The sequence below is a fragment of the Triturus cristatus genome, chromosome 2_2 (assembly GCF_964204655.1).
Source record: "Triturus cristatus chromosome 2_2, aTriCri1.1, whole genome shotgun sequence".
In the NCBI taxonomy this organism is placed as follows: Eukaryota; Metazoa; Chordata; class Amphibia; order Caudata; family Salamandridae; genus Triturus; species Triturus cristatus.
The window spans coordinates 997,717,051-997,739,552 of NC_140582.1; the positions used below are offsets into that span (position 1 = coordinate 997,717,051).

General features: G+C 45.0%; 1 protein-coding gene across 1 annotated transcript; it reads left to right on the plus strand.

Annotated features, from left to right (window-relative positions):
- The first annotated feature begins 1,192 nt into the window (after positions 1 to 1,192).
- Positions 1,193 to 2,170, plus strand: LOC146863051 (olfactory receptor class A-like protein 1). The gene has a single exon (XM_085643141.1). It carries the CDS (start codon positions 1,193 to 1,195, stop codon positions 2,168 to 2,170), a length of 978 nt encoding a protein of 325 aa, XP_085499267.1.
- Positions 2,171 to 22,502: the final 20,332 nt, after the last annotated feature.

The following is a 22,502-nucleotide window of genomic DNA, read 5'->3' on the forward strand; positions in this document are numbered from 1 at the left end:
TGAAAAAGGCTCAGCAGTAGAGGATGTACGACAGTGCAAGGGAAATGTGGCCCTCTTTTTCTTTTCTTCTTGGTAGGTTTGGGCAAATTAGGTTTGGGGCTTGCTTGATTTTATAACGTTCCGGGAAAAAGAAAATCTGAAAATTAGCGGCACTATCAGTGATACAATACTGACTTTCTGGAAGAGCGTTTTGAGGCTACTGCAGAAATAAGAAGTAAAAAGAGAGGGATATAAGCAGGAAAGTCGACAAAATCACCCCTCATGTACCTTCTCTTAGTGCAGGTGCTATTAAACGCACTGCTCTGAAGTATACCAAAGCCTGGGGGATGAACATGTGAACAAAATAAGGGTGACATGTTTATATTACATCTTTTCCTTGGTAACAGTTTTCCAGCTGAATAGTTTTAGAAATTAAAGCTACTATATATGTCAACGCATGCGACACATTGCCCATTGAGCTATGTTATAATTCAAGCCTATTGAGCTGAACGCCGTGCAGTCAAGCAAGAGACATGAGAGTTTCCACTGCATTTAACATTTTGCTTGCCTTGGTTCAATATGCAACACTCTTCAGTGTGTTTTGTTTTGTCACATTTTACTCTACATAGTAAACATCTTTTCAAAGTGCTCGTTCACTCTTCCAGGTTTTCATCCGTGCACGTTTTAATAGAGTTCCCAGATTCGGTCAGCAGCAAAACCGCTTCCTGTGGTTTGACGAACCACAGGAAGCTGGTTGCTTCCTCATTTAGAAGAGAAAGCAGATGAGCTCAATTACCTGGACTCTCCCCAGGGAAGCAGAAAAGGGCAGAGTGCGAGAGGTGGCAAGCAGGTACAAGGCATTACACCTTTATGCAAGCAGAGCACAGACTAACCATTTACCTATTACACTGTATGTCTTTTATTATTGGTTTCTGGTACTTGTGATACAATTATCAGTTACAGCGCAATGCACATAGTAAACCATTCACCCATGCTGCAAACAGAGTTAATTGCCTGCCTTGATTAGAAAATATAAATGAGTGTAAATCTACAGCAGCTAAAATGGTTGGCTGGTGAGTCACAGCCATCATCTGCAGGCACAAATGGTAGCATCGGACCTACAAGCCGGGAGTAACAGTGTAAATTGACCTGACTCAGTTGGAGAGACGCTTCTGGTTGCAGTCGCGCCCAGCAACCTGCAGCTTGCAGCACAATGTCGCGGCTGGGAAGCCAAGCCTTTCCCATCGCTGCGTATTCCCTTACATGCTTACTTGGGTGCTTCAGCAACAGCTTAGTGATCATCGCTTTTTGCAGAAACGCAGCGAAGCAGAGATTTGTGGCCAACCTGGATATGGTCATCCTGAACAAAGCTTCTGTGAATCTACTCCTGTGCCTGACCAAGGATTTATGCAGCCTTCTGCACTGCTTCATCGACAACCTTCTATCAGAAGTAAGCTGCCAGGTCTACACGTACATCATTGAAGTGCTGAGGATCGTAAGCTTGCAAACCCTGATCCTGCTGAGCTTTCTTATTTACATTAAGATCAGGGGGGCTAAACACAAGTGGTGTGTCTTGCTACTCAACTGCCAAAGCAGGTTCTCATCTATTTTTCTGGGTGTTTTATGGCTTTCAAGCCTCTTGATTCATTTGCCCTACCTTGGCTATAAGGTGCATCCGGCAGGAGAGCAGATGAACACAACTGTAACCACTTTCATTCAATTTGCAAACTGCATCTTTGACTTTAGTGAAAACAGTGACCTTAGTGTGCTGCGGTTCTCAGTTATGGCTGTGGATCTGTGTTCCATGGCCGAACTGATTGTCCTCAGCAGCAGCATCGTCGCTTTTCTGTGGAACCATCGTTGGAAAGTTGTACCACGTCAGGAAAACTTCTTGGCTTCAAGGACGTGGAACAGGCACACAGTGCAAGCCACAAAAGTCATCCTCACCTTCCTTTTTCTCTACCTCTTTTGTTGGGTCACCAGCTATATCCTGTGGATTGTAATCTGGGACCGGCGGTACAACAGCCCCCTCATCCAGCAGGCCGCCTTCCTTATCCCTTCAATCTACTACTCCTCAAGCTCCTTCGCTTTAGTGTTTGGCTACAAAAGGGTTCGAGACCAGCTTCGCTGTTGTGTGGTTTCCCTTTCCTTTAAGCTGAGCACAGGAGTGCCAATTCTATCAGCTACATAGAAGTACATTTACTCAAGTATATCATATGGAATGTACTTATCAATGGCGGTATTTATTGTGTTGTGAACTTAGATTGGAATTTAAATATTGACTGATAATAATTCGTCATCAAAATATTCAGAACATTTGTCACATGATGTATTCTTAGTGCAGTGTTCAACAACCGCTGGGTATAGGTAGTAGACTGGTGAATCCACAAAATAGGAGAGGAAGGGAAAAAAACAAATGTTCCACAGAGGAGAGAGACCTTTACTCACGGGTGGGAAACATTGTGTGAGACATGGGGCCCGCCAATCCATCAACAAAAGCAACAGACGGCATATTATTAGGATCTGCAGTCATGGTTTATGCCATTCTGCTTTCTTTGTGTGTAAAAGTCATAAACTATTACTTAGAAACCAGCGCACCAGAGTAAATCCCTGCATTTAAGTAGGACCAGTAGACAAGATGAATTAGAAATGGTTCAACCTAGGATGCACTGGGGAAATAACACTGAATTCGACCTTCGCAAAATTGCATGTTTTTACGAACACGTGTTTTATGGGACAATATTTATTTCCAGTGAAAATAAATGTGACCGATAAAACATATTTTTTGGGTCGTGTAGTCATAACCACAGATTCATACATTTATTATTAGAGTGCAAAGGTCGATTACCATAGAATAGTGTAAATGCATCTACTAATCCCGGATTCTGGGTTTGGTTAAAAACCCGTGTCTGTATGTTCCACACATGAACAACTAGTGCGGTCCCTGAGAGTGATGTATGATGTATCACCATTGTTGACAGAGGGGAGGGGCGTCATGACCCACTATAGGCTTTGTCTCTTGTCAGTCATGGCCCCTATCCAAACAGAAAACATGTGACATGTCCTTGTCAGTCTGTCTGTCTGCACTCGTCAACACCTGAAGACAAAGATCCGATGCACAGCTAGAACCCCCACGTGCGAAATTTAGAAACTGTTCAGAAATCCCAGATTCCGAATCAGAAAATCAAACTCAGCAGATATCTCCGTGCAGAGACTGCATTTATTGCTGCCTGAGGTCTGCGAGAGATATAGGCATTTACACTGCTGTTCCTGCCAGCGTCATAAGGCTCGCTGTGTTTTACCGTGGCATTGCGAACATGTAGGAAATGCAGATGCAGTGTACGCCACTACCCAGAAAGCTGGGGGTGTTCAAACGTCTGCAACAACCGTCCCCTACATGCTGCACGTCTAAACTATTAAAGAAGGTGTAAGGGGTGCAGTGCGTGTGGTAAAGTGCTCCTAACATCGTACAATCGTTGTAAATAATAGATGATATCACCAAAGTCAATGGCACTCATTCTATCAGAGTTTTAGGGACGAAAAGCTGAGTTGACTTCAACATGATTTGAAGCAGTGGTCACAGAAAGAACCTTAGCTCACTGTGTTATCTTAGCAGTAGCATGTGCTGGCTACGTGTATTGGCATTTAAAATACTTGAGTGCTTTAGGATATTATCTGCACTAATATGAGTGTATAGTGAATATCTCAGCCTCTGATATTGGTAAAAAAATGTAAGATCGATAACATGTCAGCCCCACTGCACTGTGTGTCATCTGCAATTCAAAGGCTTAATTCCTAGAAAGAGAGATCCGGGTGTCATGTGCAAGGCGTGTAACAGCACTGCCAAGATAACTGAGTGTCTTAAAGCAACATGTGCAAACGCCAGTGGCAATACAGAGGGCATATATTTGAATCCGGGCTGTGCGAACTCAAACGTTCAATCTTTTGATGGTAATCACTAAGTGTCATTGAATTTGGTTGTAATAAACATCTGTTTTATGCACTAAGAAGCCATTTATTTTTTTGTTGTGTGCTACATACACGAGTATTATGTGTCACCTAACTTACCACACATGACATTTGTTGTGCTTTCAGGAGACATGTTATATTTCTTGAACACTTTGAAGACAGAAAGCAGCACATCTTTTATTGTGTCCCTCGTCGCAGCTGTGTGCAGCAACGAGGTATCTAGGTTCATGTAATTCTTGTAGAGTGAAATGTATGCTGTGCGGTCCTTCTGCAGCAGGACACCTCTGAGAGCGGTGGTGAGTACTCCCTAAACCGCAGGCACACGACACCTCCTCCATGCTCAACCATAGGAGGGGCCTTAAGGCAGTGGGAGAGCCAGGGACAAGTTGGGGCAACAATGGAAGGGAGTTGTAAGAGTAGGTGAGCGTGGTGCATTTCCTCACAAAGAAATACCAGTTACCGGAGTCCGGCATGCCCAACTGCACATTTTCTTTATGTGCATGAGGCATACCTCCCATCTTTTGGGTGGATCCCAAAACATTTACCTCCATTTTGTGAGCTGCGGCTTCCCAGTGCCCAAGATTGCAGTCAACCAAGGAGCAGGAGGTGGTAAGAAAGCAAACTTTGTGCTGTCTCTTTTCTAAAATTTCAAAGCAATTCTCCACTACCCGTGACTGCATCATTTTAACCTGTTTTGTTTGTGGTTGTTACAGTATAAAACTTGAAGGTTTTTACCTGCCTGTGACTGCATAATTTTCACCTGTTTTGTTTGTGGTTGCTACAGTTTAAAAAGTAACGTTTTACCTGCCTGTGAATGCATCATTTTCACCTGTTTTGTTTGTTGTTGTTACAGTTTAAAAAGTGAAGTTTCTACCTGTCCATGATTGTATGATTTTACCTGTTGCATTGTGGGCTTTGCAGTCCAAAATCTGTTGTTATGCATTTGCCCGTAACTACCTGATATTCCCTCCTAGTTTCTTCCTTAATCTGTGCTCAGACCTGTGTGTTAAGCCATCCATCCCCAGCACCCTTTTTGTTTTAGCAATTGAGTGAAACCAGTTTCAAACATCCGCCACCTCCGCTTTCTCCCAAGGAACCAGACATATTATACCTCAGGGACAGGGTAGAGCGTCCTTTGATACTGCAGTAATCTGCTGTTAGTTGTTTAAGCTGTGTTTGGAAAGGGATTGTAACACTCTTCTTTTGGCTGGGAGCGTAAATTGTTTAAGTGTTGGAAAAGCAGTTTTGTTAGAGGGCAAAGTTTAGACCCTTACCCACAGGCCTCCAGAGTGTGGATTGAGCCTGTCTGTCTCCTAGGAGATTCTGTATTGAGAAGCAGCTTCCAACCCCTGCCCAGCAACCTGTGCCTGAGGTCACTGGCACCTTATATTAGCTGTTATTGGATGCTACATCTGTGCACTGATTGGTGGCTGTATCTGGTGTTTCTATTGAATGAGGGTTAGTGTTCTTATTGGTGGATAATTCAAGGGTTCTGATTGGTTCCTGGGTCAGTGATTCTATTGGATGTAGGGCTTAGGGTTAGTGATCTGATTTGTGGTTAGATGTAGGGTTTCTGATTGGTTCATGGGCATAGGGTATCTATTGGATGTAGGTTTCACACCTGATTGGCTGCTGAGATTGGGGTTTGGACTGGAGCTGCGCTTACGGTTTCTATTGAGCGTAGGGCTTAGGGTTTCATGCATATTTGACTGCTTGGATTTGAGCGTGGACTAGGGCTGGGACTAAGGTTTATATTGGATCTAGGACTTAGAGTTTGGTTTCTGATTGGCTGCTGGTAATAGGGCTATGCTTGGCTGTTGTCCTATTAGTCCTAGGGCTTAGGGCTAGTGTTGTGATTGGTTAGGGTTAGGGCTAGGTTTCCCATTAGCAGAAGGTGTTACCTGATTACTAGGACTATTTACGGAGGTCAGGGCATCTCAGCCCAGGCTTCGAGGCTACGGGCGGAGAGGACAAGGGCAGTTATCTCTTTGAGCCTGTGCGAGACTGGTTGGTACTAGGGCCAGGAATACTGCTGAAATTTACATATACCAACACCCAACCATATTAACACAATCAAAGCACATGTACTCCATCAATGTACTTCAAACTAATCCTAGACAAAGTCCAATGTCTCAGCACCCACTACAAAACCCCAGATACCACACCTATACACCCTTCTATCCCAGCTACCACACATTTGTACCATCACTTACAAACAATACACAACTCTTTTTATACCACTTACCAAACCACTCATCACTAACACAGCTCAATTCCACACCATACTTAAGTATATCCCATCCAGACACACACTCCCTACTCTAATCACTCATAACAGACCCTTTTTTTCACTAACACACCTCTACTTAGCCTGACACATTTTTAGCCACCAACACCCTCCTCTTCATTCTACCACAGTAACACAACCACACAACACTTACACTCCACTGCACCACATATATTACATCTTTCAGCATTCAAAGCTAACACAAACACTCTTAACTCTAGTTCATCCCCTCTTACACACAACATACGCTCTGCTCAGATATACATCACCACCCCTTTACCTTACAACTTCCACTCACCAACTATACTCTACATATAAATCCTTCTCAGAAAACAAATACATCTGCACCTCCTTTCATTAATCCTCAAAAACAAAACTTAACACACACACAAGACAACAAAATCTGTCATGCACAACACATCATAATACTTTCCATCACAAACTGCAAACATACACCCACTCCCACCTTCCAGACTACACAAATGATGCACACCATGAACAAACTCCAATGCCAAGCTTTCTTTCTTCCCCTACACTTAACACATATACAGCAACACAGCAACTCTCTTTTAACCGCCTCTCATCCATTGGACAATTTAGAACCTTACTACATGACCCACAAGGTGCACCACCACCCCAAAGCATACACCTTACGCCCTAAATAGAAGCAAACAAAATAAGCAACATGCCACTTCTCACAACTTCGCTTCTACATGTCTACTGCATAACAAGGTTACACTACAAAAACAGCACAGCTCACCAACTCTCTCTCAACCACCATCTCCACCACCGACACACGTAGACCCATCAAAATGCCTTCTTAGCCTGCTGGATGAGGAATACGATACAGAACAGCTACATGATTGCTATCCTCATACAGCTAATACCAACACTAAGGATACACCATCTACAAGCCCACAAAACACTGCTCACTCTTCTACCGAACAAAGTCACATCACATCTACAACCTTCCCACTAACACAAAACCTGACATACTCTTCATAACTGAATCATGGTTGGGAGATGATATGGCTCCAGTCCTGCATGAAGCAGTTCATCTAGGCTATAAAACTATCATGGAAATTCATATAGGCAAAAGAGGAGGTGGCTCAGCTGTTGTGTTCAGGCAAACATTACATATCACTAAAGCTGACAGCATCTCCATACAAGATTGTAAGGCCCTTTTTACCAGGTGAAATCCTACACCATGTTCCTCCTGTATATTCCTGCTCCTTTACAGATCTCCAACCAACAATGCAACATTCCCCAGATACACTTCTAGAGACAGTTTCAAACCTGATAACACTCCACTCTAACCTATGTGTTCTGGGTGACCTCAACATTTTGTTTGACAAACCCAATATGCACCATCCAAAAACAATCATCACTGGCCTAGACACACTGAAACTACATCAGATCGTCAACAAACCTACACACATTGCTGGACACACACCAGATGTCATTTTTGCAAATACACAACTAGTTACATTTCAAACAATGGGCCATATGTAGGTAGCTAAATACCGGTCGGTAACGGCCGAAATTCGGTAAATATCCTGTTACCGACCGGTATTTAGTCAATTGAGATGTAGGAGGCCAAAAATAAATTTTCGGTAAATATGAATCAGTAAATACCGATTCATAATTACCGAATTCAAAATTACAGATTCATATTTACCGAATACATATTTTCCGAATCGGTAAATATGAAGTGGTAAAAAGAGAAAAGAGATGTAGGTAAATTCGGTATTTAAGAAATCCATGAAATTCGGTAATTAAGAGTCGGTAATTAACACAGATTGAAAACAGGTGGTAAGCATCAACAGTGCATATAAGCAATCCCAAAATGCAACAGCATGGACATCATGGCCGCTCTGTATGTGATTGCAAGGCGCCTACGTCTATAGGCAGCAGGTCTGAGGATTTGGAGACGTGAGGAACGCATTTACAGACAGCGCATCACACTCTTTCAACAGACTGAGGCTGAGATACATGAAAGGTACAGGCTACACCCACAAACCATCATGGACCTGATAAGGGACCTGCACCCACTCCTGGACCAGCCAACAAGAAGGGCGCATGCCATACCACCACATGTGCAGGTGCTCTGCAGCCTACATCTACTTGCATCTGGCAGTTACCAGGGGGTGATAGCTGCGGTGGGCGGTGTATCCCAGAGTTGCCTGTCCCGTTTCTTCAGGAAGTTCCTGGATGCCATGATGCAGAGAATGCACCACTATATCAGCTTCCCACACACACAGGCTGAACTGCAGAAGACCAAGACAGACTTTTACCACATGGCACAGTTCCTGCATGTCATAGGCTGTATTGATGGCACACACATTCCAATCTGCCCACCAGCAGCCACTGAGCACATCTACAGGAACAGAAAGTCCACCCACTCCATTAATGTGCAGGTAATCTGCGATGCAGGGAATATCATCACTGATATCGTAGCGAAGTTTCCTGGGAGCACCCACGACTCCTTCATCTTCCAGAACAGTGGGATCTACACACGACTGCTTGCCGGAGGATTTGGAGAAGGATACCTGCTAGGTAAGTAACAGTGACGCTCCTTAATACTCAGTGCAAATGATAGTGTATTGAGGCATGTGACTGATGGTTCCCTCTTACTCACCTAGGCGACAGTGCATATGCCGTGCGGTCATTCATCCTCACTCCCTACCTACACCCATCAACCCTGAGTGAGAGACGATATAATGTGGCACACAAATCTACACGCAATGTGGTGGAGCGCACGTTTGGACTATTGAAAAGCAGGTTCCGCTGCCTCCATAAAAGCGGAGGCGCACGCCAGTACACACCTATCATCTGCTGCAAGATCATTGCCACTTGTGCAATGCTGCACAACCTTGCCACGAAGAGAGGTACAGAGGTCGAAATGACATATTCTGAGGACAATGATGATGATTCTGCACAGCCAGAGGACAATGCAGCAGGAGTGGCAACAGCAACAGATGGGAGAGAGAGACGGGCAGAGATCACATGCAACTATTTCTGAGTGAGTAAGGGGACACAGCCAGTAGTTGGATGCCATGACGTAGCTTAATCATGCGGCACTACGCCACAACACAAAGGAAAACCTGTCCCATCAATATTGTTCAATAAACATTTGTGAGTCAAGGGTTACTTCACCCAATAGTGTCATGGTATTTTGTGCAGCATTAGTGTTTGCGCCCACGCGCTCCAGTGCGGGATGCCATTGAGTGTGCGTCCTCACTGGCTGTGGGACCAGTGCCAGCCCCAAGCCGCCTGCTGCTCCTCCGTGTGTCTGGGACAGGGGGGGTAATGCTGCTCCTGCTGGTGGTTTCTTCACTGTCCCCAGCATCCACAGCGCCAGTTGTGGCAGACTGGCTGGTGAGCAGCACTTCGAGTGCACTGGTGACCCTCACCATCCCCCTTGACACGTCTGTGCTGCAGTGCGCAAGGCCCTCCTGCATTGCCACCGAGCGCCTGCAGAGCAGCGAAGTGGCATTTGCCAGCTGGTTCACTGCCCTTGTGTTCTGGTCTTTCCTCTGATGTCCCCGGCGCCATGCTGCCCTGTCCTCATCAAACTTCGAGCACAGCAGCATGACGGACTGGGACATGTCCCGCATGCCCGCAGCCATCTCAACCATTCCCTCTGCCATGGCGCTGATGCCCCTGTCAATGTTAACAAATGTGTCATTGAGGCCACGCATTTGGCGCTGTACGGACATCATTGCCCTTGCCTGTATGCGTTGAATTTTTACCATGGTGGCCTCAAGCCCTGAGGAGACTCCATGGCCCTCCCCTTGGGGAGGTGGACTTTGCAGCCGAGCCCTGCGGCGCCGTCTGCCACCTGTGTGTGCTCCCTCAGAGGCGGAGGGCACACTGGCATGGGTAACAACCAGGGGCACAGTGGACGTTTTCGCCCCCCTCGAGTCTTCAGATGATGACTGATACATACAACCTGGCAGCAGCACGCCTCCTCGACCTGTGCAATGCAGGTGGTGATGATGGTGGTGACTCCAGCAGGAGTGGCGATGCTGGCTGGGGTGGCGATGCTGGCTGTGGTGGTGAGGCTGCCTGTGGTGCCGTTCCCTGGCCTGAACTGGTGGTGGCCTTCTCCACGCTGTCCTTGTGGTGTGCCCTCTCTCCCTTCTCATGTGCAGTTCTGTGCACAGTAGTGCCTGTGGACAGAAATGCAACATCAGCTAAGTGTACCTGAAGCATAGAATTGCTGGCATCACAATACATTTCTGAAACAGTATCTCATTGTCCTCTGCCTGCTTCTCGCTACTGTGTGTAACATGCCTTGTTATTCTGTGCTATTCGTATCATGTTTGGGGTTTCAGGGACTACATCTCCCATGATGCATTGCTAGTATGCACTTACACCTGTACTGGAGTGGGATTCTCATTGCCCATTTGGGGAGTTGGGATAGGGGTAGGGGGGGCCACATTGCTGTGCAAGCGTCTTACCTTGTTTGGTGGCGGCTCTGCCGGGGCTGTCAGCATCCCCAATCCCCACGATGCTTTCTGGCTCAATTGTGGTCTCCACAAGCTCCTCCAGTTCTGTCAAGGCTGGTGCCCTGTTGCGTTCACCTCCTGTCCGGCTGGCCTCTTTTTTCAATTCTGCCATCTTCCTCTTTGTGATGATACGGATGTCGTACCACCGCTTCTTGAGGACATCAATGTCCCGGGGGGTCACTCCCATGGAATTCACCTGCGCCTGGATTCCCAGCCAGATTTTCCGTTTCTCTGATTCAGGCACTTGCAGTGACTGTTTCCCAAAAAGCTTCTGGTGCTGCTTTACCACCTCCTCCACCAGTACCTGCAGTTCCTTTTGGCTGAATTTCAGCTTTCTCTTCCTCTCCCCTCCATCCCTCTCTGTGTCCTGGCTGGCCATTGTTGCAGTTTCCTGTGCTGAATCAGGCAGTTGCTCTGTTCCTCTCCTCTGCACTCCCAGCCTCTCCAGAGTCTGTTGATTGTGTGCACCTGCCTGGGTGTGGCCACTTCCTGGTTGGGTGGGGTTTAGTTTGCACAGGATTGGCTGATTCATCAAGTCATGTGTATTTGAATTTCCGATTCGGTAAATACCGATTCGGTATTTACCGATTCGGTAAATACCACTTCGGTATTTACCGAATCGGTAAATTCCGATTCATGATTACCGAATATTACCGAATCGGTAATGATTACCGAATGTTTACCTACATATAACTTACCGATTCATAAATACCGAATCGGTAAAATTCGGTATTTATGAATCGGTAAATAAAATTTACCTACATATGGCCCAATGACTCTAGTCACATGGTCAGACCACCATTTGCTTGGTTTCCAACATAAAACACAAAGCAACGCACCTAAAACCACCTTACATGCATTCACCTATCGAATCTGGAACAAACTCAATTTGGAACACTCAGAAACACAACTAACATCCAGTCCATATTTAGACACAGTACATTCAGTGGGAACACTATATGAGTGGCTACAGGAAGCTTTTGATAGCCTAATACCACTAAAAATGGCACAACAGAACAAAAGAAAACAGGCACTTTTGAGAAATACAGGATGAAAGAGATAAAACAACAAATTAGAATGCTGCAACCTGCCTGGCTCAAAACAAACACCAATCAACACCAATCAAGGCAAACTTCACCTTAACACTTAACAGATTATACAAACCAGATATAAAAAAAGCTAAGAAAGGTTACTATTCAGACAGAATTCAAAATGCTAAATGTGCAAATAAAGAATTCTATAAAATTTCTCACTGAATGACATAAACCAAATTGCATAGAAGGCGCTCATCCCATTACTCAAGATTTCACAGACTGGCAAATCATTTCACAGCCAAAGCAGACAAAAGGGACTCATATTTAAAACAAAGAAAAAGCACCAGCACCGACTCTTTTCCAAAACAGCAATCCAAGAATAATCTAACCCAGCCTCTCTATTCTTTCAACAAATTTCACACAATAAATGTATGGTCCTGATCAAAGCAACAAGCCTGCTGGCAGCCCTTCTGACCCATGTCCACCACAAACCTTCAAGACAATTCTTCTAACAACCTCTGCTGCTACACCGGTAAGAAGAATCATCAATAACTCCGTAACTACCGGAATATTTCCTGAAGAACTAAAAAGGTCATACATACACCCATTACTGAAGAAAACAAACTTAGACCAGCTGAACCCAGACAACTATAGACCGATTCCAAATGGACCTTTCCTGGGCAAACTGATCGAAAGAGCAGCATTCGCCCAGATGTCACAATTCGTTGAAGATTCCATACTTTCAGACTTCCAAACAAGAATCCATCCAGGAAGAGATACAGAATCTGCCCTCATTGCCATCTAGAATGACCTTAAGAACACACTTGACCACAACAGGGTTGCTGTGCTATTTCTCTTGGACCTCTCAGCTGCCTTTGATACAGTTGACCATGATATTCTGATACAAAGACGCTATGAAGCTGGCATTGAGGTAACTGCTCTAGACTAAATCACATCCTACCTTCACAACAGAACTAATGTCATCCATACCCTCCCTTTCTCGCCAAACTGTACTTCATAAGAGATGGGGTCCCTCAAGGCTGTATCATCTCACCCATACTTTTCAACACCTATATGATGTCATTACAGGCACTGATCAATCAATTTCACCTCACATGCTATAACTATGCAGATGACACACAAATACTCCTTCAACTGCAATGTCCCAAAGACAATGGAAACTCCCCAATTTTCAGTTGTCTCAGAGTTTTGGATCAATGGATGACATGGAGACATTTCAAAATGAATGGTTCCAAAACGGTAATACTCACGTGTGGCGATTGGAAAAATTATAACCCACTCACCGCCTGGCCTCATGATCTGGGAACACTGATTAAAGTATCAAAGGAAGTAAGAAACCTCAGAATGACCATGGATTCCAAGCTATTAATGAGCGCCCAAGTGGACAAACTATCAAGATCAAGCTTTATTACTATTAAAAACTCTGAGGAGCATCTTCCCCCATCTGGGATTTCCACACAAGGTCCATGCTACCATCTCTCTTGTTCAGTCCAAACTCGCTTTGACAATAGCCTCTACAACAGATCAGCTTTAACAACTATAAAAAGACTACAGATTCAGAACTCTGCTGCCAGACTACTCTCACATATAAAGCCACAATCCCACATCTTACCTGCCTTGAAAGCCCTACATTGGTTACCGGTTGCTAGAAGATCCACATTCAAGCTGCTTTGTATCACCCACAAAGCAATACATGTGACAGGACCATTCTTCATCAGGAATAGAATCATCAAATTCATTCAACAAAGGAACCTCCGCTCTAGAGTAGCACCTCACCTCAAAATCCCACCGTACAAGAAAAAAACCATGGGTGGCACATCCTTCTCTGTTAAAGCAGCCAAACTATGGAACTCTTTACCCCCAAACATAAGATACACAGATAGCAACCTTATCTTCAGAAGACTACTCAAGAGTTGGCTCTTCCCCACATAACCACCATACTCAAACATAAATATACAGCATATCCCTCTGTATATAAGCATTATTTGGACTATAGATATGTACCTGCACATGTGTATTGCTTTGTATGAACATGTATAACAATTATGTTTCTAAAAATATAGATATTCGTTAGCTGTGCTTAAAAAATAGTACATATGACCCATACGTACATTATTCTATTTATATAAGTGACTGTATAAATAAGTAAATCTTTTATCCCATCTATTTATCTATCATTTCTTCACTATTGAATTACAAAAAATAAAAACAAATACATTAATTTAAACTACATCAACACTGTAAAGCAGGAGTTTTATTAAATGCAACTTTAATCTACATATATTACTTTCCTTATGCATGTATATACCTTCCATGTACTTATGTATCTATATATATATTGCTTTGCTTCTAATTCAGCATATCCAATGCACTACCCTATATCTCACCCTATATCTCTTGCAATACATCTTCTACCTCCACTCTGACTCATCTCAAACATCATTCTACTACTCTTTTCAATTCTCACCCTATACCTCCACTGTCTCATTCATCTGAAACCCCATACCACCACTATGTTCCCCAAAATAACCTTTTCTAGACTCTTCCCTCCTATACCCCTCCTTGCATCATCTCATACCTCTTTTCCTATTCAGATCTTCCAAACAAGTCTTTCTAAACTCTTCTCTCTGACTCTTCCCACTCCACCTCCCCTTCATTCATCCCAAACCCCCTCCTACTGCTCTGAACTCCAAAAAAGAAGAACACATTTCTAGACCCTTCCCTCTTCTATTCCTCAATTATTCCTTTTCAATCCAAATAACGGACTAACATGCCCACCACTCAAATGAATTTCATATTTCCCTATACTAATTCCCTACTAATCCTGTTTGGGTTCTGGAGTAGCGTGCTACATGCCAAAAAGTGCTTCAATACCTCATCAGGGGTAGCAAGGGCTATATAAATGCAAACCTTTTCCTCTTCAATCCCTCCACTATTTTTCTAAATTTTAATTAACAGACTATCATATGCACCGCTCAAATTACTTCCATATTTCACTATACTAATTCACCACTAATCATTTATGGGTTCCGGAGTAGCATGCTACTTGCCTAAAAAGCACTTCAACAATACAATACAATCTGCCAACCTGAAAGCAATTTTGAACAAAACAATGCGTCTCAATGCAGCTGGAGGTACGCTTTGGGTTTCCCTTAGCAATAACTCGACCAGCTATCTGACCTAACACCATTACAATACATTAAACTAAATGGCACAACATATCATTCAGGCCAAAGTTGAAACTCACAGAAGTTAGGGAATTATATTTCTTGTGTCTATTTATGTTCAATAACAAGCCATTTTGGACATTTGTAGGTGAAACTGTTCAACAATTTATATCTGAGAAGTGGTCTAAAAACATTTTAATGTCCCCTTCTCCCCAGAGTAAAAAGGAAGGACAAACATGTTTTCTCAAATTTATTCTATAACATTGTCAGGTTTTTACATATTTAGTAATTTAGGCATTGCAGTTATGCTTAGTTACCCCTTTTAAACATTCAGTCAAATGTATGCAAGCCATGAAGGTAGCAAGCACCCTGGACTGTAGAAGTATCCACTGTGTAATCTCTTATCAGAAAAGGGGGAGGGACTTTGAGGGTTACTTAGAGCCCTCCACCTCACACCCTAACTTACACATCTACTTCCAGCCAGGAACTGAGTGAAAATAGACATTACTGGTGATCAATCACACAACACGTGGTGCATTTCCTCACAAAGAAATACCAGTTACCGGAGTCCGGCATGCCCAACTGCACATTTTCTTTATGTGCATGAGGCATACCTCCCATCTTTTGGGTGGATCCCAAAACATTTACCTCCATTTTGTGAGCTGCGGCTTCCCAGTGCCCAAGATTGCAGTCAACCAAGGAGCAAGAGGTGGTAAGAAGGCAAACTCTGTGCTGTCTCTTTTCTAAAATTTCAAAGCAATTCTCCACTACCCGTGACTGCATCATTTTAACCTGTTTTGTTTGTGGTTGTTACAGTATAAAACTTGAAGGTTTTTACCTGCCTGTGACTGCATAATTTTCACCTGTTTTGTTTGTGGTTGCTACAGTTTAAAAAGTAACATTTTACCTGCCTGTGAATGCATCATTTTCACCTGTTTTGTTTGTTGTTGTTACAGTTTAAAAAGTGAAGTTTCTACCTGTCCATGATTGTATGATTTTACCTGTTGCATTGTGGGCTTTGCAGTCCAAAATCTGTTGTTATGCATTTGCCCGTAACTACCTGATATTCCCTCCTAGTTTCTTCCTTAATCTGTGCTCAGACCTGTGTGTTAAGCCATCCATCCCCAGCACCCTTTTTGTTTTAGCAATTGAGTGAAACCAGTTTCAAACATCCGCCACCTCCGCTTTCTCCCAAGGAACCAGACATATTATACCTCAGGGACAGGGTAGAGCGTCCTTTGATACTGCAGTAATCTGCTGTTAGTTGTTTAAGCTGTGTTTGGAAAGGGATTGTAACACTCTTCTTTTGGCTGGGAGCGTAAATTGTTTAAGTGTTGGAAAAGCAGTTTTGTTAGAGGGCAAAGTTTAGACCCTTACCCACAGGACTCCAGAGTGTGGATTGAGCCTGTCTGTCTCCTAGGAGATTCTGTATTGAGAAGCAGCTTCCAACCCCTGCCCAGCAACCTGTGCCTGAGGTCACTGGCACCTTATATTAGCTGCTATTGGATGCTACATCTGTGCACTGATTGGTGGCTGTATCTGGTGTTTCTATTGAATGAGGGTTAGCGTTCTTATTGGTGGATAATTCAAGGGTTCTGATTGGTTCCTGGGTCAGTGATTCTATTGGATGTAGGGCTTAGGGTTAGTGATCTGATTTGTGGTTAGATATAGGGTTTCTGATTGGTTCATGGGCATAGGGTTTCTATTGGATGTAGGTTTCACACCTGATTGGCTGCTGAGATTGGGGTTTGGACTAGAGCTGCGCTTACGGTTTCTATTGGGCGTAAGGCTTAGGGTTTCATGCATATTTGACTGCTTGGATTAGAGCGTGGACTAGGGCTGGGACTAAGGTTTATATTGGATCTAGGACTTAGAGTTTGGTTTCTGATTGGCTGCTGGTAATAGGGCGATGCTTGGCTGTTGTCCTATTAGTCCTAGGGCTTAGGGCTAGTGTTGTGATTGGTTAGGGTTAGGGCTAGGTTTCCCATTAGCAGAAGGTGTCACCTGATTACTAGGACTATTTACGGAGGTCAGGGCATCTCAGCCCAGGCTTCGAGGCTACGGGCGGAGAGGACAAGGGCAGTTATCTCTTTGAGCCTGTGCAAGACTGGTTGGTACTAGGGCCAGGAATGCTGCTGAAATTTACATATACCAAAACCCAACCTACCCCATCCACAACCATATTAACACACTCAAAGCCCATGTACTCCATCAATTTACTTCAAACTAATCCTAGACAAAGTCCGATGTCTCAGCACCCACTACAAAACCCCAGATACCACACCTATACACCCTTCTATCCCAGCTACCACACATTTGTACCATCACTTACAAACAATACACAACTCTTTTCTATACCACTTACCAAACCACTCATCACTAACACAGCTCATTTCCACACCATACTTAAGTATATCCCATCCAGACACACACTCCCTACTCTAATCACTCATAACAGACCCTTTTTTTCACTAACACACCTCTACTTAGCCTGACACATTTTTAGCCACCAACACCCTCCTCTTCATTCTACCACAGTAACACAACCACACAACACTTACACTCCACTGCACCACACATATTACCTCTTTCAACATTCAAAGCTAACACAAACACTCTTAACTCTAGTTCATCCCCTCTTACACACCACATACGCTCTGCTCAGATATACATCACCACCCCTTTACCTTACAACTTCCACTCACCAACTATACTCTACACATAAATCCTTCTCAGAAAACAAATACATCTGCACCTCCTTTCATTAATCCTCAAAAACAAAACTTAACACACACACAAGACAACAAAATCTGTCATGCACAACGCATCATAATACTTTCCATCACAAACTACAAACATACACCCACTCCCACCTTCCAGACTACACAAATGATGCACACCATGAACAAACTCCAATGCCAAGCTTTCTTTCTTCCCCTACACTTAACACATATACAGCAACACAGCAACTCTCTTTTAACCGCCTCTCATCCATTGGACAATTTAGAACCTTACTACATGACCCACATGGTGCACCACCACCCCAAAGCATACACCTTATGCCCTAAATAGAAGCAAACAAAATAAGCAACATGCCACTTCTCACAACTTCGCTTCTACATGTCTACTGCATAACAAGGTTACACTACAAAAACAGCACAGCTCACCAACTCTCTCTCAACCACCCTCTCCACCACCGACACACGTAGACCCATCAAAATGCCTTCTTAGCCTGCTGGATGAGGAATACGATACAGAACAGCTACATGATTGCTATCCTCATACAGCTAATACCAACACTAAGGATACACCATCTACAAGCCCACAAAACACTGCTCACTCTTCTACCGAACAAAGTCACATCACATCTACAACCTTCCCACTAACACAAAACCTGACATACTCTTCATAACTGAATCATGGTTGGGAGATGATATGGCTCCAGTCCTGCATGAAGCAGTTCATCTAGGCTATAAAACTATCATGGAAATTCATATAGGCAAAAGAGGAGGTGGCTCAGCTGTTGTGTCCAGGCAAACATTACATATCACTAAAGCTGACAACATCTCCATACAAGATTGTAAGGCCCTTTTTACCAGGTGAAATCCTACACCATGTTCCTCCTGTATATTCCTGCTCCTTTACAGATCTCCAACCAACAATGCAACATTCCCCAGAAACACTTCTAGAGACAGTTTCAAACCTGATAACACTCCACTCTAACCTATGTGTTCTGGGTGACCTCAACATTTTGTTTGACAAACCCAATATGCACCATCCAAAAACAATCATCACTGGCCTAGACACACTGAAACTACATCAGATCGTCAACAAACCTACACACATTGCTGGACACACACCAGATGTCATTTTTGCAAATACACAACTAGTTACATTTCAAACAATGGGCCATATGTAGGTAGCTAAATACCGGTCGGTAACGGCCGAAATTCGGTAAATATCCTGTTACCGACCGGTATTTAGTCAATTGAGATGTAGGAGGCCAAAAAGAAGTTTTCGGTAAATATGAATCGGTAAATACCGATTCATAATTACCGAATTCAAAATTACCGATTCATATTTACCGAATACATATTTTCCGAATCGGTAAATATGAAGTGGTAAAAAGAGAAAAGAGATGTAGGTAAATTCGGTATTTAAGAAATCCATGAAATTCGGTAATTAAGAGTCGGTAATTAACACAGATTGAAAACAGGTGGTAAGCATCAACAGTGCATATAAGCAATCCCAAAATGCAACAGCGTGGACACCATGGCCGCTCTGTATGTGATTGCAAGGCGCCTACGTCTACAGGCAGCAGGTCTGAGGATTTGGAGACGTGAGGAACGCATTTACAGACAGCGCATCACACTCTTTCAACGGACTGAGGCTGAGATACATGAAAGGTACAGGCTACACCCACAAACCATCATGGACCTGATAAGGGACCTGCACCCACTCCTGGACCAGCCAACAAGAAGGGCGCATGCCATACCACCACATGTGCAGGTGCTCTGCAGCCTACATCTACTTGCATCTGACAGTTACCAGGGGGTGATAGCTGCGGTGGGCGGTGTATCCCAGAGTTGCCTGTCCCGTTTCTTCAGGAAGTTCCTGGATGCCATGATGCAGAGAATGCACCACTATATCAACTTCCCACACACACAGGCTGAACTGCAGAAGACCAAGACAGACTTTTACCACATGTCACAGTTCCTGCATGTCATAGGCTGTATTGATGGCACACACATTCCAATCTGCCCACCAGCAGCCACTGAGCACATCTACAGGAACAGAAAGTCCACCCACTCCATCAATGTGCAGGTAATCTGCGATGCAGGGAACATCATCACTGATATCGTAGCGAAGTTTCCTGGGAGCACCCACGACTCCTTCATCTTCCAGAACAGTGGGATCTACACACGACTGCTTGCCGGAGAATTTGGAGAAGGATACCTGCTAGGTAAGTAACAGTGACGCTCCCTAATACTCAGTGCAAATTATAGTGTATTGAGGCATGTGACTGATGGTTCCCTCTTACTCACCTAGGCGACAGTGCATATGCCGTGCGGTCATTCATCCTCACTCCCTACCTACACCCATCAACCCTGAGTGAGAGACGATATAATGTGGCACAAAAAATCTACACGCAATGTGGTGGAGCGCACGTTTGGACTATTGAAAAGCAGGTTCCGCTGCCTCCATAAAAGCGGAGGCGCACGCCAGTACACACCCATCATCTGCTGCAAGATCATTGCCACTTGTGCAATGCTGAACAACCTTGCCACGAAGAGAGGTACAGAGGTCGAAATGACATATTCTGAGGACAATGATGATGATTCTGCACAGCCAGAGGCCAATGCAGCAGGAGTGGCAACAGCAACAGATGGGAGAGAGAGACGGGCAGAGATCACATGCAACTATTTCTGAGTGAGTAAGGGGACACAGCCAGTAGTTGGATGCCATGACGTAGTTTAATCATGCGGCACTACGCCACAACACAAAGGAAAACCTGTCCCATCAATATTGTTCAATAAACATTTGTGAGTCAAGGGTTACTTCACCCAATAGTGTCATGGTATTTTGTGCAGCATTAGTGTTTGCGCCCACGCGCTCCAGTGCGGGATGCCATTGAGTGTGCGTCCTCACTGGCTGTGGGACCAGTGCCAGCCACAAGCCGCCTGCTGCTCCTCCGTGTGTCTGGGACAGGGGGGGTAATGTTGCTCCTGCTGGTGGTTTCTTCGCTGTCCCCAGCATCCACAGCGCCAGTTGTGGCAGACTGGCTGGTGAGCAGCACTTCGAGTGCACTGGTGACCCTCACCATCCCCCTTGACACGTCTGTGCTGCAGTGCGCAAGGCCCTCCTGCATTGCCACCGAGCGCCTGCAGAGCAGCGAAGTGGTAGTTGCCAGCCGGTTCACTGCCCTTGTGTTCTGGTCTTTCCTCTGATGTCCCCGGCGCCGTGCTGCCCTGTCCTCATCAAACTTCGAGCACAGCAGCATGATGGACTGGGACATGTCCCGCATGCCCGCAGCCATCTCAACCATTCCCTCTGCCACGGCGCTGATGCCCCTGTCAATGTTAACAAATGTGTCATTGAGGCCACGCATTTGGCGCTGTACGGACATCATTGCCCTTGCCTGTATGCGTTGAATTTTTACCATGGTGGCCTCAAGCCCTGAGGAGACTCCATGGCCCTCCCCTTGGGGAGGTGGACTTTGCAGCCGAGCCCTGCGGTGCCGTCTGCCACCTGTGTGTGCTCCCTCAGAGGCGGAGGGCACACTGGCATGGGTAACATCCAGGGGCACAGTGGACATTTCGGCCCCCCTCGAGTCTTCAGATGATGACTCTGATACATACAACCTGGCGGCAGCAGCACGCCTCCTCGACCTGTGCAATGCAGGTGGTGATGATGGTGGTGACTCCAGCAGGAGTGGCGATGCTGGCTGGGGTGGCGATGCTGGCTGTGGTGGTGAGGCTGCCTGTGGTGCCGTTCCCTGGCCTGAACTGGTGGTGGCCTTCTCCGCGCTGTCCTTGTGGTGTGCCCTCTCTCCCTTCTCATGTGCAGTTCTGTGCGCAGTAGTGCCTGTGGACAGAAATGAAACATCAGCTAAGTGTACTTGAAGCATAGAATTGCTGGCATCACAATACATTTCTGAAACAGTATCTCATTGTCCTCTGCCTGCTTCTCGCTACTGTGTGTAACATGCCTTGTTATTCTGTGCTATTCGTATCATGTTTGGGGTTTCAGGGACTACATCTCCCATGATGCATTGCTAGTATGCACTTACACCTGTACTGGAGTGGGATTCTTATTGCCCATTTGGGGAGTTGGGATAGGGGTAGGGGGGGGCCACATTGCTGTGCAAGCGTCTTACCTTGTTTGGTGGCGGCTCTGCCGGAGCTGTCAGCATCCCCAATCCCCACGATGCTTTCTGGCTCAATTGTGGTCTCCACAAGCTCCTCCAGTTCTGTCAAGGCTGGTGCCCTGTTGCGTCCACCTCCTGTCCGGCTGGCCTCTTTTTTCAATTCTGCCATCTTCCTCTTTGTGATGATACGGATGTCGTACCACCGCTTCTTGAGGACATCAATGTCCCGGGGGGTCACTCCCATGGAATTCACCTGCGCCTGGATTCCCAGCCAGATTTTCCGTTTCTCTGATTCAGGCACTTGCAGTGACTGTTTCCCAAAAAGCTTCTGGTGCTGCTTTACCACCTCCTCCACCAGTACCTGCCGTTGCTTTTGGCTGAATTTCAGCTTTCTCTTCCTCTCCCCTCCATCCCTCTCTATGTCCTGGCTGGCCATTGTTGCAGTTTCCTGTGCTGAATCAGGCAGTTGCTCTGTTCCTCTCCTCTGCACTCCCAGCCTCTCCAGAGTCTGTTGATTGTGTGCACCTGCCTGGGTGTGGCCACTTCCTGGTTGGGTGGGGTTTAGTTTGCACAGGATTGGCTGATTCATCAAGTCATGTGTATTTGAATTTCCGATTCGGTAAATACCACTTCGGTATTCGATTCGGTAAATACCACTTCGGTATT

Excerpts from the sequence above, each read along its gene's own strand:
- LOC146863051 (XM_085643141.1), top strand. The coding sequence starts at position 1,193 with ATGTCGCGGCTGGGAAGCCAAGCCTTTCCCATCGCTGCGTATTCCCTT.